Source organism: Nestor notabilis, unplaced genomic scaffold, assembly GCF_000696875.1.
Source record: "Nestor notabilis isolate BGI_N333 unplaced genomic scaffold, ASM69687v1 scaffold8447, whole genome shotgun sequence".
In the NCBI taxonomy this organism is placed as follows: Eukaryota; Metazoa; Chordata; class Aves; order Psittaciformes; family Psittacidae; genus Nestor; species Nestor notabilis.
Window position 1 is genome coordinate 72,293 of NW_009936049.1, and position 15,606 is coordinate 87,898.

At 38.4% G+C, this 15,606-nt stretch overlaps 1 protein-coding gene across 1 annotated transcript in view; it reads right to left on the reverse strand.

The window, feature by feature from the left end:
- The window catches only part of ZFHX4 (zinc finger homeobox 4), a 28,527-nt gene that overhangs the window by 2,902 nt on the left and 10,019 nt on the right, over positions 1 to 15,606 (reverse strand). Inside the window, exons 4-7 of the mRNA XM_010018145.1 lie at positions 13,997 to 14,130; positions 13,642 to 13,842; positions 10,773 to 10,890; positions 4,567 to 9,963 (exon numbers count right to left, since the gene is read on the reverse strand). Coding sequence (XP_010016447.1) covers positions 4,567 to 9,963; positions 10,773 to 10,890; positions 13,642 to 13,842; positions 13,997 to 14,130 — 5,850 coding nt within the window. The remainder of the gene's footprint in view (positions 1 to 4,566; positions 9,964 to 10,772; positions 10,891 to 13,641; positions 13,843 to 13,996; positions 14,131 to 15,606) is intronic.

Below are 15,606 nucleotides of genomic sequence, written 5' to 3' on the forward strand. Positions count from 1 at the left end.
AGCAATTAGGATTCAAAGGGAATAATTATCAGATTTAACAAAAAGACCATTTAATGTTTGTCACCATGTCATTACTTCTGTTTAATGGTAGGGGAACATTAAGGAGTTAAAATGCATTGTGAGCCTGGATTAGATAGTACGGTGAAACAAGTCACAACAGTTATAATTAAAAAGTGGGTAATTGCCACAGTTACTGCAGAATAACATCAAAGATGCTATTTCTTGCCCATATGCTTTCAACAGGAAGTAACAGGCAATTGTATGTGTAGTCTTCTAAAATATACTATATGATAAATACCGTAGATGGAAAATGCATGAATGACGCAGTTAGTGTGAACTGCTGCCCCAGCTTTGTCATGGTTACTTGGGCTTGTCAGCTACTTAGAATTTTTCCGATTTCTTTCTATTCTTAACCTCTTCAACTCTTACGCATCATGTTGTCTTCAGTCTACTCACACTGATGATGCCCACAGCAGCCAAGATCTATTCCATTTTCTAGATATTCTTTGGAATTTAGTTGAAATGCACAGAATTCAGTTAAATATCCAGACAGGTTACAATAAAATAGTGAAAGCTACCTGTTTTATTGGAAGTTACATGTGGAATGGGGGGTTTACAAAACTAAATGAAGGAAATTTGATGAAACTAATGCTCCATTTCTAGACATAAGAGATATAGAATAGAAAATTCACTAATCATAAAGAAACATTCTAATCCTGCTAATTCATTTAAGTGACTATCAAAAAGGAGAGACTTCTCTTTCACTTGGAGGAATCAGAGGGCTGAAAATATGAAAACTAAACTGCCACCAATGGGTCAAAAGCAAACAGAGAACAGATTTTAGTGCCCTAAATAATACAGAAAGTTATTGCTGCTGAATCATATTTCTCTCTTGATAAGATTTCAAAAACCACAAGTACATATTACCCAGTCATGTGTGCATTCTTGGAAAAAGCTGCTGTGAATCTTCAAGGCAGCCCAGGCTTAAGTGATGTGTAAAGAACCTATGGTAATGATTACGACTTTAAAAGGTTCATAGAACCAGTATTAATAGCCACAAGCAAGATGAAATTCTAGTTTTCTGCAAGGGATCATAGGCAAAAACACAAAGCTAAGAAGAAAAGAGAATGTGAATTTTAAGAACAGCTGAAAACAGCAGGTGAACTCTTCTATCTACAGTCACCTGGAAAATAAAGAGCTTGAAGAACAAAGACAAGCCAGACCTAAAATTCTGTATGAATTAGAATTCCACCAAATAATGCCATATTAGGAATTATGCTGACCAAACATAGCAGTAATTTTGAGTCCTTGCTCAGCATTTGATGCCCACAAGATGGTATAGTTACATTGTCTACAGAAACATATTCCACAGGTAAGACGATGCTTTGACACATCATCCTAAAACAACACAGTAATTCTGACATTAAAAACCACTTGGTTTGGAACAAAATAATTGAATTTAATATTAATGGAGCCTTTCATTCAGAAATGAAGTTATCTTATTTTGTCAAATCTAATTATCTTTGCAAATAAGTCCAGCATGAGCACTACATAAATAGGATAAAATGAACGGTAGTTTGAATATTTCCATCTTTTCTGATTTAGCATTATTTTCAAATGTTCCATTTCAAACCTGTTGTAAAAGCAAATATTGCATTTAAAAAAACCCCAGTATTTTGCAAAATTTAGCTGGCTTTTGTACTTTTTTGGAAATCAGTAGACAATACTGGATGAAAGAACAAGAAAGTGAAATCCCTCATAAACTTGTATTAACCAGTGAAACTAATTAGTCTAATTCTCTGTCTAACATGAGTAAAGAGAAACACAAAAGAGAATTTTAAATGTGACATTTACTATTATAGTTTCAGTAGTTCCCTGTCTTATCAAGCAGCAAACATATTCTTTAAAAATGAGGATCTTACTAACGTTGGCAATGTAATTTAAACAAACACATAAGGCAGAATGGATGGGCTTTGCTACAGGAAATACAGTTACCAACCCTGTAAGGATCAGTGAAAACAGGTAAATATTTGAATATAAGGGAAACCAGTGAGACTTCTGAAGTGCATTTTCAGGATTGGGTTCGAAAGAGAAGAAATTACATGCTTGCAGTGAAATTCACAAAAAGTAGACTTAAAGTATAGAATAGTGAGCCATCAGGGAATTAGCTTCAGAACATCTTTCATGCTAAGAATGATGCAAAAAATTGTCCTGCTGGCTGAGTATACGCATGCTGCTAGAACTATAGCTGAAGAAAAGTTTGCTTGGAAGCCTATTTTCAAAAAGGTACTAGTTATATGATTCTTAGCATCAAATATGAATGTGAACTATCAGCCAAAGCTGGGTAGAGAAGAAAATAGAAATGGGTTAATTAGGTGCAGAAAATACTAGTGCTGAGCATGTACTGGAGAACATCTGAGTATATTACTGTTTTTCTATGATGAATGATTAAAATAATCTATTTTTTTCCACTCACTATGACTGCTCCATTATGTATCATTAGGGAATGGAGATTTATGCATGCAAGTATTTGCTAGGCAACAAAAGGGGGATGTAGGGGCTATTTAGCATATGGCAGAAGAAAAAGTTAACAACAAGATTCTACTAGCTAGTTTACACAGTGGGCTTTGCCCACAATGGGCTAATTAACCTTAAGAAGATGCAAGATGAAAGGGGGTAAAATCCATCTCAATTGGCAGTGCACACTGTATGCTATGGTACTAATGATTTAAATTTATCTTAAAGCAGAGATATTTGGTGGAAATTAGAAAATCTGAAAATTTAATTATTATGGACCAGTTGGCTTGTAATACCTTTTGCATTATTAACAGAATAATTTAGAGATTCTGAGGCTGCAAAGATACTAGCATGTTAAAGAATACCAGGGAATATTTCCCAAAAACTGATACTAAACCACTTGTAAAGTTAAAGAGTAGGAATGGTCATTGGCACTGTTTTGGACTGGGCCAACTAACATTAGCCTAAACAGACTTTCAGCACAGCTGAGAGGCTATCATGGGTCCACAACCATTCCCAAGACTCACTTTGCATGGGGACTTTCTGTTTTTGAGAGTAAAATCATGTAATAACATCTTCTCAAGCAAATTTCATAAATGAATCAAAGCCTGAGTTTTCTGGAGCACGTTTTACCTGAAGAATATGAAGACTATGAATATGGAGAAACCACATCTATAATTTTAGTGAACAACAACCAGCCATTTTTTGCACCTGCACACTGTGTGCCATTAAGAAGGAAATACAGCAACTTTATATTTCCTTGATATGCAATCTCTGTGCTGACAACTGTTTGACAAAAGCCAGAGGGCACTCAGCCAGAGACTCCATTGTGGAAGGAAAGCCGTTCTGATCCAGTGAAGAGAAAACCAAGGTGCTTTGACCACCACTTAGGGAAATAATAACATGATCATCATCAATCAAAGCAGAGCTGTGTAGTAGAGAAGACATTGCTACAGTCCTAGCGTGTCTAACAACACTGGTGATTAAGCTTCCAGCTTACTTGCCCAAGTGAGTTGCATTCTAAATCAAGGTTTCCATAAGCTTTAGAACAGCAAGTGAAAATCACTGGATAAGATTAGGTGAGGGATCTTAACCAGCTCCCTAACTGTCCCTAATTAAGATATGAGTGTGCAAAGTTAGAAGATGGGAGAGCTTCAATCTGTGAGGCTGCGCTCACAATGAACTCAGATTACAAAATTGGAGCCTAATAAAAAAAAAAAAAAAAGAATTGGTTAATTCTCCGAAGACTAAACAAATTATTTGGCAGAAAACTTGACTGTCTAATGTCAGTGAAACTTATTGCAAGAGGAAGTGCTTTCTGATGTGAGCAAAAAACAGAATCAAAACAGTAAACCAGAGTTATGCACTGTTACAAGTGCAAGCCCGAATGAAGTGGTACATGTCTGCAATGACTTTACAAACTAGGGGTAGGAGATATTCAGAAGCTCCTGGAAATTGTATCACAACGAAGCTGCCATTACAAATCACCTTCAACAAAATTCTTCTTACCTTAGCAAGCAATTATTGAGAAAAATAATAGAGGGTCTTGGGCAGAATTTTATTTTAAACATTTATTCTGAAATAAACAACAGGTTGAACTGGTCTAAGGAGTGGACCAAATACGTGATCAATTAATAATGTGTGAATTACTATTTTGTGTTTCATCAGACATTAATTATTTGCATTAAAAAATTTACATATAAAATTCTTACCCAAGTTTTGCCTAAATGAGTGTCTTTCAAAACAGACAGAAAAGCCTAACAATGCTATTTTTATACTGCTTTTATTACAGAAGCCTAATACGGACTAACACCATTTCTGTCAATTAGATTTCAATCTTTTTTTTTTTTTTTCCCCCCAAAATCAGAGATATTATCCAGGCTACAGCAACAATTGAGAATTGCACTGAGTACATCTCATAGCCATACTTTTTAGCTACTCAGACCATTCTCACAAGTGTAATATGAATGCTGTGGTTTAGAAGGGGATGGTGACTATGCAAGATGACCAAATTAATAAAAGGAGAAAATCATCCCCAGATAGACTTACTGTTTGAACTTTGTGGAAATCCAGATAAGGAGGATGGACCATTCATTCCAGGCAGAAGAACAGGAGGAAGGCCAGGGAGTCCCGGATAAGCTGCTGGCAAACTGATACCATGAAGAGAACTGCTGTCCATCATGCCTGGCTGCTGTACTGTTAGTCCTAGCACATCAGTAGCCTTCTTTATGCGATCCAATTCTTGCTGTGCCATCAGCTGTCTAACTGTTGTAGGAGCTAAATAATCTTTCTCCCGATCTAGCTGATTTCCCACAGTTTCTCTCACTTTTGTAATATGTTGTTTGGAAAAGATATGATCTCTTATGGACAAACGTGCAGAATACTTCACGCCACATAGAGAACATTCTGGCTTTGTCCCATCAGGTCCGGTCTGATTTATCATGAATGGCTTCCCTATGTTAATTTTGAATTTCTTTTCTTTAGCCCGGGCATTCTGAAACCAGACCTGGACCACACGTTTGGGCAGGCCAATCTCATTCCCTAGCATTTCACATTCCTGCATTGTTGGAGTCCGGTAGTCACTAAAGCAAGCCTTGAGAACTTTGAGCTGAAGGTTACTCATTTGTGTTCGGAAACGTTTGTGGCCTGGCCGATCACTGTTTTTGGATTTAAAGGGATTGCTAGCTCCAAATGGGTTAGGTGAACTTGGATCAGCTATGCTTGAAGTTTCACTGCGATCGGCATTGTCATCAGGGTCATCAGTAATGTAGTAACTTTGGTCATGATCACCATCTTTTTCACTGAAATGTATGGAGGGGCTTGTTAGGGAAAAGAGAAATTTGTCATCGGTATTCTCATTTGTAGGTGTAGTTGCAGCTTTTGATAGTGTGTCATTCACAAGTGGTTTTGGTTCTTTGGGAGGTGATGCAGGTTTTGCATCCCCTGAACTGCCAGTCGTGCTTTCCATTTCATTGTTCCCCTCATCCCCTGTTGTGGCATCACTAATTGCCGTATTAATTGATGAAGTTTCATCAAAGTCAGTCTTGTTTTGATCATATCCAGAGTCAGCAGGAGGGGCGTTCAAATTCTCTATATCCTCACTAGACTCTGCTTTAAAAGAAGAAGGACTTAAGAGGTTCTTCGGTGACATTTCTGCAGTTTTGCTAACAGGGGTTGATACAGTGGAGGCTAATTCATTTTCACTTGATAATTCAGTTTTTGCTAATGACAGTGATGGATAATCAAAAAATATGTACTTTTGTGGACTTTCTCCTCCATCTTCATTTGATATCAAAGGACTTGGAGGCAAACTGTAACCAGCCTGTTTCCCTTCATTCCAATGTCGAGAGCGAATGTGACTTTCTAAAGCTGATTTTGCTTTAAACAGAGCTCGACAGAAAGGACACCTTTTATGGGACTGGGCTGGACCAACTGCACGGAATTGTCCTTTTCTTTCTCGGGCTCTTGTATTCTGAAACCAGACTTGTACAACCCTCTTTTTTAATCCCACTTCACGTGCAATGTGATCTAACATCTTTCTGGTGGGGTTGGAATCTAGTAGGTACTTTTCATAAAGTATTTCCAACTGCTCTGGAGTAATTGTAGTTCTTAAACGCTTATCACGATGTTGATCTTCTCCACTGTTTCCTCCCTCTTTCTCACTACAGTTGTTATCTTCTTTATCATCTAGTTTTCGTTTCAGGGAACCAGATACTGTAGCAGGGTGTGCTGTATGTGATGAACCAGTTTGTGGTGGCATCTGAGCAAGAGAACTATTAAGTAACTGTCCAGTCATCAAAGGATTATTGGGGTCAAATATCATATAGGGCATATCCATTGGTCTTTCTAAAAACTGTGTGTGAAGAAATTGGTTTTGGGCTGCTAGGAAATGCATGTGCTGGTGCTCTTGCCAAAGTTCTAGAGTTGGAAAGGCAACTGTACACTGATCGCATTGGTACTGTAATAACTGAGGAGGTAGACTGTTCTGTAGAGAAGTCATAGAAATTGGTAAAGGACTGGAAGGAACAGGTGTGGTTTGTGATGCAGAAGGAGGTCTCCCTACTATCTGTGATTGTTTTTGTTGCTGTGGTTGAGAAGATGACGGCTGAGGGTCAGAAGATGTTACTGGAGTAGACTGTACTGGTTTGGTGCTTTGAGAAGTTGTATCGGTTTGCTTAGAGATGTTTTCATTTTGTTTTGTTTTTTCTGTGGACTCTGGTTTAGGAGAAGCCTTCTCAGGTTCTGGTTTGGGTGATGGAATCAAAGGAGTACTAGAGCCAGAGCCAGAGCTTGCTGCTGTGACTGTCAGGCTTTTTGCAGAGTCGTTTTGGCCAGAAACTGTACAGTTCTTATACACTGTTTGATCAGAAGCATCCATAGAATCTTCAGTTTGGCTTTCATCTTGAGCATCATCATCTTCATCTTTATAACACTGCTTTTTCTGATGTGTAATCAAATCAAAGATCCTGGGAAAAACTACACTGCACTTTTTGCACTGATACTGCATGTTACTGGTTCGGATGTAACGCTCATTTGTCAGTTCCCTTTTCTCATTGTCTTTAGTTTCAGCTTGATTTTCATAACTTTTGCGAGCTTTTTGTCGTGCATTTTGAAACCACACAACAATTACGCGAGTAGGTAGGTTCAGTACAGTTGAAAGTTGTTCGATTTCATCATCCTTTGGATAAGCATTTGTGTCAAAAAAGTCTTGGAGGACACGAAGTTGGTAGTCAGTAAACCGAGTCCTAGATGATCTCTTGCTGAAAGATGCATCAGACTTGTAAGGTTCTACAGCTGAAGGCTGAGGATCTATTCTGATATCTTCCAATACTGTTATAGGAGGGTTGCTGAAGTTATATGGGGAATCTTTATTTCTCTGTCGTTCTTTAAACAATGTATTACGAAACCAGTGCTTGATAACTTTCTGAGAAAGACCAGACTTTTCAGCCATTTCTTGGATCTGCTCCTCACTTGGAGAATTGTTGATATCAAAATAAGCCCGCAAGATTTTTAACTGGTCATCTGTGATTCTTGTACGTGGACGTTTGAACTGAGAGTGCCGCAGGAAATTGGGATCTAATCCCAGCTGCTGCTGACAAAGCTGGGTAAGATCTGCAGATAAAGTATCCATTGGTGGCAACTGGAGGGCAAGCTGAGGAGGCAATGCAGGATGCTGCACTGGCTGCATCATAATTGGAGGGAAAAGTGGAAGGTCAAGTGAAACGGGAAGCTGAACTTGTGGTGGGGCTGATGGTGGTGGTGGTGGAGGAGGAGGAGGTGGTGGTGGAGGAGGAGGTGGCGGTGGGGTGGGTGGTGGAGCTTGCAAAGGAGTGGGAGTTGTGTTTTGAATTTTTCCAGCCCCAGCTGAAGAAGGCTGAGAAGGAGTTGGAGGAGGAGGAGGTGGAGGTGGTGGAGGTGGCGGTGGTGGAGGCGGTGGTGTTTCTGGAGAAGATGGAGAAATTGGATAAAGCTTGTCATACGCCTCCCTGTACTGTCGGGCAAATTTTTCTAATGCTCCATATGGAAAAAACTGGCCATGCACATGTTCTTGATGACTCTTCAGAATAAGAATGTTGGAAAAGAGCTTACTGCAAGTTCCACATTCCAGTTTGTCTGTATTTTCACCTTCACCAGTCTTACTTTTTTTCTGCACTTTTTGTCTGTTCTCATTGTATTGGATAACTAGCTCAAACCCAAAGTTCTCCAACAAAGCCTTGGCTGCATTCCCCCTTGCTCCAGAAGCTATTCTGGGTGGTGGGATGGCTGGTTCTGAGGATTTTGGCTTCTTCATATCTTTGTTTTCTTTTAGTCCTTCATTCTCATTTGTAAACTCTTGCTTTGGCTTCTCTTGTTTCTCAGAAATTTCTTCTGACTCCTTATATGACGGCATATCCTTTATAAGCTGGCAGTCTGTACTCACTAAGGTAGTTTGCTCTGCTTTCATCAGCTTGCTACTTTGCTGCTGCTGCTTTTGAGACTGAAGTTGGGGTTGGGTGGATTGATACTGTTGTGCTTGTTGCTGCAGTATCTGTAGCTGGGTTTGGCCAACATGGTGCTGAGTTTGTATCTGCTGCTTCAAATCTTCTAGCAGTGATCCTGTCATACCAGCCATTCCAGGCATACCAAATGTGGCAGAACCTGGCAAACCCAAATCTGGGCTTAAGCTAAATTCTGTTCCAGGTATATAGAATGGGAAAAGGAACTGAGGCTGTTGAAATTGCAGCAGTGCTTCTGGTGTCATAGGAAAGTGAGGCAAAAAAGCTGGGTTTAGAAACTGTGGTTGAAAGAATGCAGCTTGCTGTTGCAGTTCATGCTGTAGTTGCATTTGAAGTTGTGCTGGTGACTGGGGTGGGTGATGCGTAGGCTGAGCAGAAATTAATTCAGAAGCTTGCTTTTTATTTAATTCTTTGGCATCTATATGTGTTTCTTTGCTGTTAACTGCTGGTAAGCTCATAGATTCTAGCATTCCTTGGCTGGGGCTATTAACATTCCCTGCTACAGTATTTCCGCTACTTATATTACCACTTGGTTCTAATTTTGCAGCCCTTGCCTTTGTCTGATGAAGCACAGACCTCATATGGATTTCCAGTGTAGAACTTTGGCTATATGCAACATTACAAATGCTGCATTTGTAGGGTTTGTTGTCAGTGCTGCTGTTGGTTTCTTGAGGGACAGGACTTGATGCTTCTTGCAAAACCTTCTTGAGTTTATGTAGATGGGACACTGAGTTATAGTGGACCAAGAGAATGTTCTTTTGGGTGAAAGACTCTTTACACACTGTACACTTGTATGGGCGAGATGGATCTAGAAATTTTTCCATAGTAAAATTTGGCCCTTTTCTAAAAGGTAAGGTCCGCTTTGGTTCTGAACCCATTTCATCTGGAATAGAGCTGCTATCGCTTCCTACAGGACTTGCTTTACCTTCCTGGTCCATCTCATAATCTCTTTCTATTTCTTGTTCTAGTGCATGATCGTCTTGTGCCATACTTTCACTTTCTGCCCAGAGTTCACCATTGACAGGTAAAGATGCACACAGCTGCTGAAGTTCAGCTTCATTGAGTTCAGGGTGGCCTGCTTCCAAGTGTTTTTTTAAAGCCTGGAATGTACGGAAGCTACGTTGGCAAAGGCTACACATGGTAGCTGCCCGAATAGCATGATACTGGGAATGTATCTGAAGCTTCTGCATAGTCTTAAAAGCCAAGCTACAATGGTTACAACGGTACTTATAGACATGGCGGTCAGAAACAGAGAGCTGCTGCTTCTTCTGCTGCTCATTTAGCTGATCCGTCATTGAATCAGCAGCCTTTATATCTTTACTGCTGGTCTTATTCCAATCTGGTGTTTCAGTAGGTTCCTTAGGTGGCTTCTGTTCCTCGGTCTTAATTTCCATTCCAGTTTTTGATTCATCAATCCCAGGGGTACTTTTCTCATCCACAGGATTTTCACCTAGTTAAAGAAAGTGAAGGTTTTTTTTACACAAGTAGAAGAGAATAGCACATAGTATTATTTTTATTTGTTTGGAGTTTTTTTAATCAGAAATCAAGAGTGGCACTTGGTATGCCATGTGTTCGCCTAGCAAATCATGGCAACTTGTCCTTGTCCCCAGACAGGACCAACTGGAGGTTAAAAAAAGTAATAAAATCCAAACACAATGATCAGACTGGAAGTGATAGTTGGCCCAGGAGTGGCATAGGGCTTCTTTTTGTCACAAGGTAGGAGTTTATTGCTATAATGGGAGCACCAAACAAGAAAAGAAAGAAACAGTAGGAAAGAAGGAGAGAGTAGAAATAGAGGAAAGTGGTCTGAGGAGAGAGGGAGGAGCATGCTGTGAGAGGTAGTAAAGCAGCTTCCCAGCACAGAATACAATAAGTGTCCAGGATAAGAAACCTACTATTGGAAGTGCAGGTAGAATCACGTACCTAACATTCCCCATTGATGCTGGTGAAAGTGCCACTGTCTTTTAGGACTGGGTCTTATTTGGTGGTTAAACAAGGAGGGTCTTACCTTCAAAGTGGCTAGGCACTACTGTTTATTTTTACCTCTACCAGAAGCAAACAGTCTGGCATACATGTATATCCTAGTAGTTCTGCATGGCTGCAGTCAGCCAAATTCAGGCCCCTTGTTATTTCTCTCTTTTTATCTCTTGTAGTTATATGCAAGCCAAAAAGGATTCACTTTACTAAGAAAGAAACAAGTAGTTTATTTTTAAATTGCCCATGGGTAGCTTTTATACGTCTGTTTTTTTTCTTGCATACCTGGATATTTCCCAGATCCCTCAGCTGTAATGGTTGCAGGTGTGTCACGTTCAGATTTCTCTGACGCAGCTGCTGGCAATAACATACTATTGGGCATCATGACATCTGGTACAGGAACCTTTGAAAACCAAGAACACAGTATTATTACAGGAAAAGTCACGCTATTTAATACTATACAGCCCTATGGAATAATTCAAAAGATCCACCATATCTGGATCAAAGACTGCTAGTACCAAATGAAGATCTTGATTCAGTCCTTGATAATGATTTCTGACAAACTATAAATCGAGAGCATCGCGTGTCCCTTGGTGGGCAATCTACTCCAAATAATCCATAATAAGGTGATGCTATAGAACTACATACACTCAATACTCCATTGGTCTCAGTGTCACCACAAAGAAGGTTTTGCTGGCTATGTCAGGTTGTTCAGATTTATCAGGGGAATTCTCCTAAGACATCCTCCAAAGACAGAGATCATGTTGAGATATGGTCACCAATCAGTTCTTGACTGAGGGTTTTCCCACTTTGCTTCACCTGTATTGTTTTTAAACAAATGCTGGACCTTCATGATCTTTGAAAGAAAATTATGTTTATTTCCATACAGAAATAGTAACTTATTTCCATTTAAAATGAGATTTTTATTTTCTTCTCTCCAATTGCCTATGTATCTTCTTCAGACAGCTTTACCTGTTCTGTTGTGCTTTTAAATTATAGACAGAAATCTTTGAAGCATGTACTTACATGTGTCTGATATTTCTGGTAAGTCGACACGAACATTTGCTCAACAGTTCATGTTTCACTTTTACTTAGATCTTTACATCATATTCATACCTGAAATAATGGATTGTCTAGGGTTTCATACTAAGACTTAGCAGGTCTGGGTTCAAACTCCTGCACTGCCAGATTCTGTCTAAATAACCTTGGGTAAATCAGTTCAGACTGTGCTGCAGCTCCTCGTCTCTAACATAAGGACAGTATTTTGTTACTTCATACAGAGATAACAAGAATATCCATATGAGAGAATTTTGAGTGGTAAATTTGTATGATATTGGAAGCTGCCTACATTGCTATATATGAGTAGAAACATCTTTTGTTCCTCTTTAACAGTTAAAAAATATTTCAAACCCTTACTAGGATATATAAAAATTATATATATGCATGTGTGTATACATATCAATCGCCTATTGGAAAAAATATTTTAGATATATTTTAAGAAGCCCTGGGCTTACTATATTTGTAATTTAAACATGGCATTAATAGCATTCTCTCAGAGGACTAGTGATTCTGAGTTTATCTGGGAGAGAGGGACTTTTAAAAAAAAGTGATGTAGACTCTAAATGTCCCAGAGAAGAAAATTTTGTTATAAATGGTATTTATTTTGTCATCAGAGAGTTCAGATATGGTCATATCTGTGTTAGCAACTGCAACAGTTTCAATGATGCAGATTGTTTTGTAATCTATTTCATGCTCTTTTTTCTTTTTTTTTTTTCCCCCTCAGAAAGAGTGAGACAACTCTCCAGCACTTGGAGAGGAGAGATTTCGAAGTTGCTCCATTATCAACATAGAGGGAATCATGGAGAACTTGAGAAGAAAGCTAATATTGCTCAATGGGGAAGGGGGGAGGTTCATATTTTTCCAGTTTCCTAAAAGGGTCTGGGAAAGCTAAATTTCTACTGCATTTTCCTTGTGGTGGGCCAAAATTACATGCTTTGACAGAGCTATACTTAGCAGAAATCCAAGGAAAAGAAAAGAAGAATCCCCAATTATGTATTTGTTCATCTTTGCACAAGTAACCCCAACCTTCAGACAAGGGCTCTTTCAATTCTTTCTTATTATTTTGCTGCTTTACTTGTAAATGGGGTGGTAAGCTTACAACCACAACCATATAAATGAAGTAGTTGTCTATAGATACAGAACTAAACCCTTAAGGAGGTCAATCCCTGAGATTTCCAAATGCATTTCCTTCTAAAAAGACATGACAACCAGAATCAGGGTGTCTTAGGAGAGCTGTTTTCTAACTGTGCTGTAATAACACATACATTCTAGACCTGATTGTGTCCTTAGTGTTGTTTTGAATGGTGCCCAGTCAATATTTTTCACAGAAATTTATTATTTTGACATGGTTAGTACAATTTTGCAGTGAAGAACAGGATTCTTCTGGTGAGGTTGGAATAGTATTCATCCTCCAAATAGAGTTTGCTGGTTATAGCATTCCTCCCAATCATGGGAAAGCAAGTTCAAGTCCCTTTTTGATTCAGGGTAGGTATTTGAAATCAAATATTCCATATCCTAAAGAACTGACCTAACTGGATTGCTACCTATTCTTGGACTTGCCTTTCTGTTTCATATTCACATTTTAGTCTCACAAAAAATCTAAATAGTCTTCTATGCAGAGGCAGAAAGAAACAAGACATTCTGTACAATAACGTACCAGTGTTCTCCAATTAGCATTACTATTGATATTTCATGTAACATAATGCAAGTACAGCCCAGATATATATAGGAATCCTTCTATGTTTGGGAACTACATTCTGCAGGGAATTCCTTTTTCTTTACAAACAGAAGTCAAAATGCCTCTGAGACCTGGATATTATTAGACACGGTTTACAGGTGTGCACTTAGAGACATGGACAGGCTTGACTTTTCCAAGGTTAATGTCAATGATGAACTGCAGGTTTTTCATCTTTGAAATCCACCTTCAGTCATTTCCCCAAGAGACATCAGTCACTGTGTGAGCTGGCAACAGAACCTAACAGTCCTAACCCAGTCCCCCCTCAAGCTACCTGAATACTATATCACAAAAAATACATTGCCCAGAGGCCCAAGTACATTTCTATAGTATGTGCTATAGAACACTCGGAACACTTACTGTCATGAGCAGTTTCTCCACACAGTCAGGGGACACACTGTGCAAATGGGTCAAATGAAGCTGGAGATGCATTTTGTTGCTGAGGACATCCTGGCAGAGGGGGCAGCAGATAACAGGTTGCATTGAATGCTGTGACAGGACATGCATCTGGATACGATTTGGGTCCCTACTATTGTAGTTACAATAAGGACATTGATAGAACTGAAAAAAAACCAAATCAAGATGCAGGCTATTAGTCAGTGTGCTTTTTATAACTTGCTGATATTGCTATTTTAACAGCATATCATCTCCATTTCATTCTTGAGTCATTCGAAAGAGTTCTAGAATGCAATTAAACTGTTACATTTTCTTTTACCTGTTCATGACAAAATTTATTGTCCTCTGGAGGCTTTGATATTTTAGCTGCACCATCCTCTTCTTTTGCCAGAAGAAGCTGTTGTGCCCCTACCACAGTGTTCACTTTTGGTTCCTTCTCTGGTGTGACTATTCCTGTTCCGAAAACACAATTTTTAAGAACATGTTTTAAACTTTAAAATATCCTGAGTTACAAATAGGCTGTGATTCCAAAGATCTGTATTGTCTTTGGGAGTCTTTTATTTTAAGTTCTGAGAAAAAAAATCTAGTTGAATAACACAACTCTGGTAAGCACAAAGGTGAAAATACACTTTTATCCTCGATGGAGACTCTATAAATACATTTAAAAATGGACTCTTCTGTTTAGATAACCTTGTCTTTAAAGATTAATCAATAAAGTTCTTTCTTTAGCAGCTCAGTATGAAGTTGTGTATTACATTGAAACAAATCAGCTTTTGTTTATATTTGCTATTTAATTACCCTCTCTTGTTTCTAAACTGTCTGAGAAATATGATTATTGTGCTGTTTTGATAACTCCTGCCTGGTTACGATTCTGAAGCTAAATATAGTGGGGCTTTAAAAGAAGTACTGTGGAGAATAGGACTCAGAGCTAACTTAATATTAATTATATACAAAGATCAGTCATTTGGGATTGCCTTAGGTGTTTACACTGTGATTTTTTATAGTCTGGCATTTGTGATCAGAATGTAACTGTTTTCTATAGATAGTTCTACTATTAAGTATTAAATACTATATTCAATATTATGCCAAACTACTGTGCAATGTGGCCCAGTCTTGCACACATCAAAGAAAAGAGTGCAATTCTAATTTCCCAGTCCATCAGAAAATTCTTCCCAGCATCAATTTGCCAGATAATCTCTTCTGCTAGGCTGGATATTACAAGAGCATTGGGTAGGCATGTCACATACATCTCATGACAAACACAAAACCTCATTTACCGACCATTCCAATCTCATCATAGTGCGGCATCATCTGACCTTTTTTCTGCTGTTTATTATGAGTATTTCTAATTTTAACTTTCAATTTTCACCATCTTCCAGTCAATTTGCAACTAAATTATTTCCAGGGTGAGGACACTATCACTGGACACTGGGTGCAAATACATCTTGAAATGCAATGAAGCTAAACCATTGATTGCTATCAGACCCAACGTAAATATATAGTCCAGGGGTAATCTGATTGTATGCTGTGCATGAAGATTTATCTTGATTTTTTCAATCCACATAAGGTTCATATAAATGAACAAATTGCACCTCTTTGCACAATAATATAGGATTAATTTAAAAATAAGGTCATGGATGTTTTGGCAACACAGTAAACATGAACAAAGAAAATACTTGTATTTTTCTGTAGCCAAAACCAAGAACTTTTTGTTATGATAATTTTCATATAGACAGTGCGATATTTGATATTATAAGAGCAACATTAAAGAGAAGTAAAATAAGAGAACAGTTTTCAAGGTAACTACTAAAGCCTCATGGCACAATAACGAACAATTGAAAACTGAATCATACAGGGGCATTTTCTGAAAGGTCTTTTTTAAAAAAAACATGGACATATTTTATGACATATCTTAGTGGTGATTTCCCT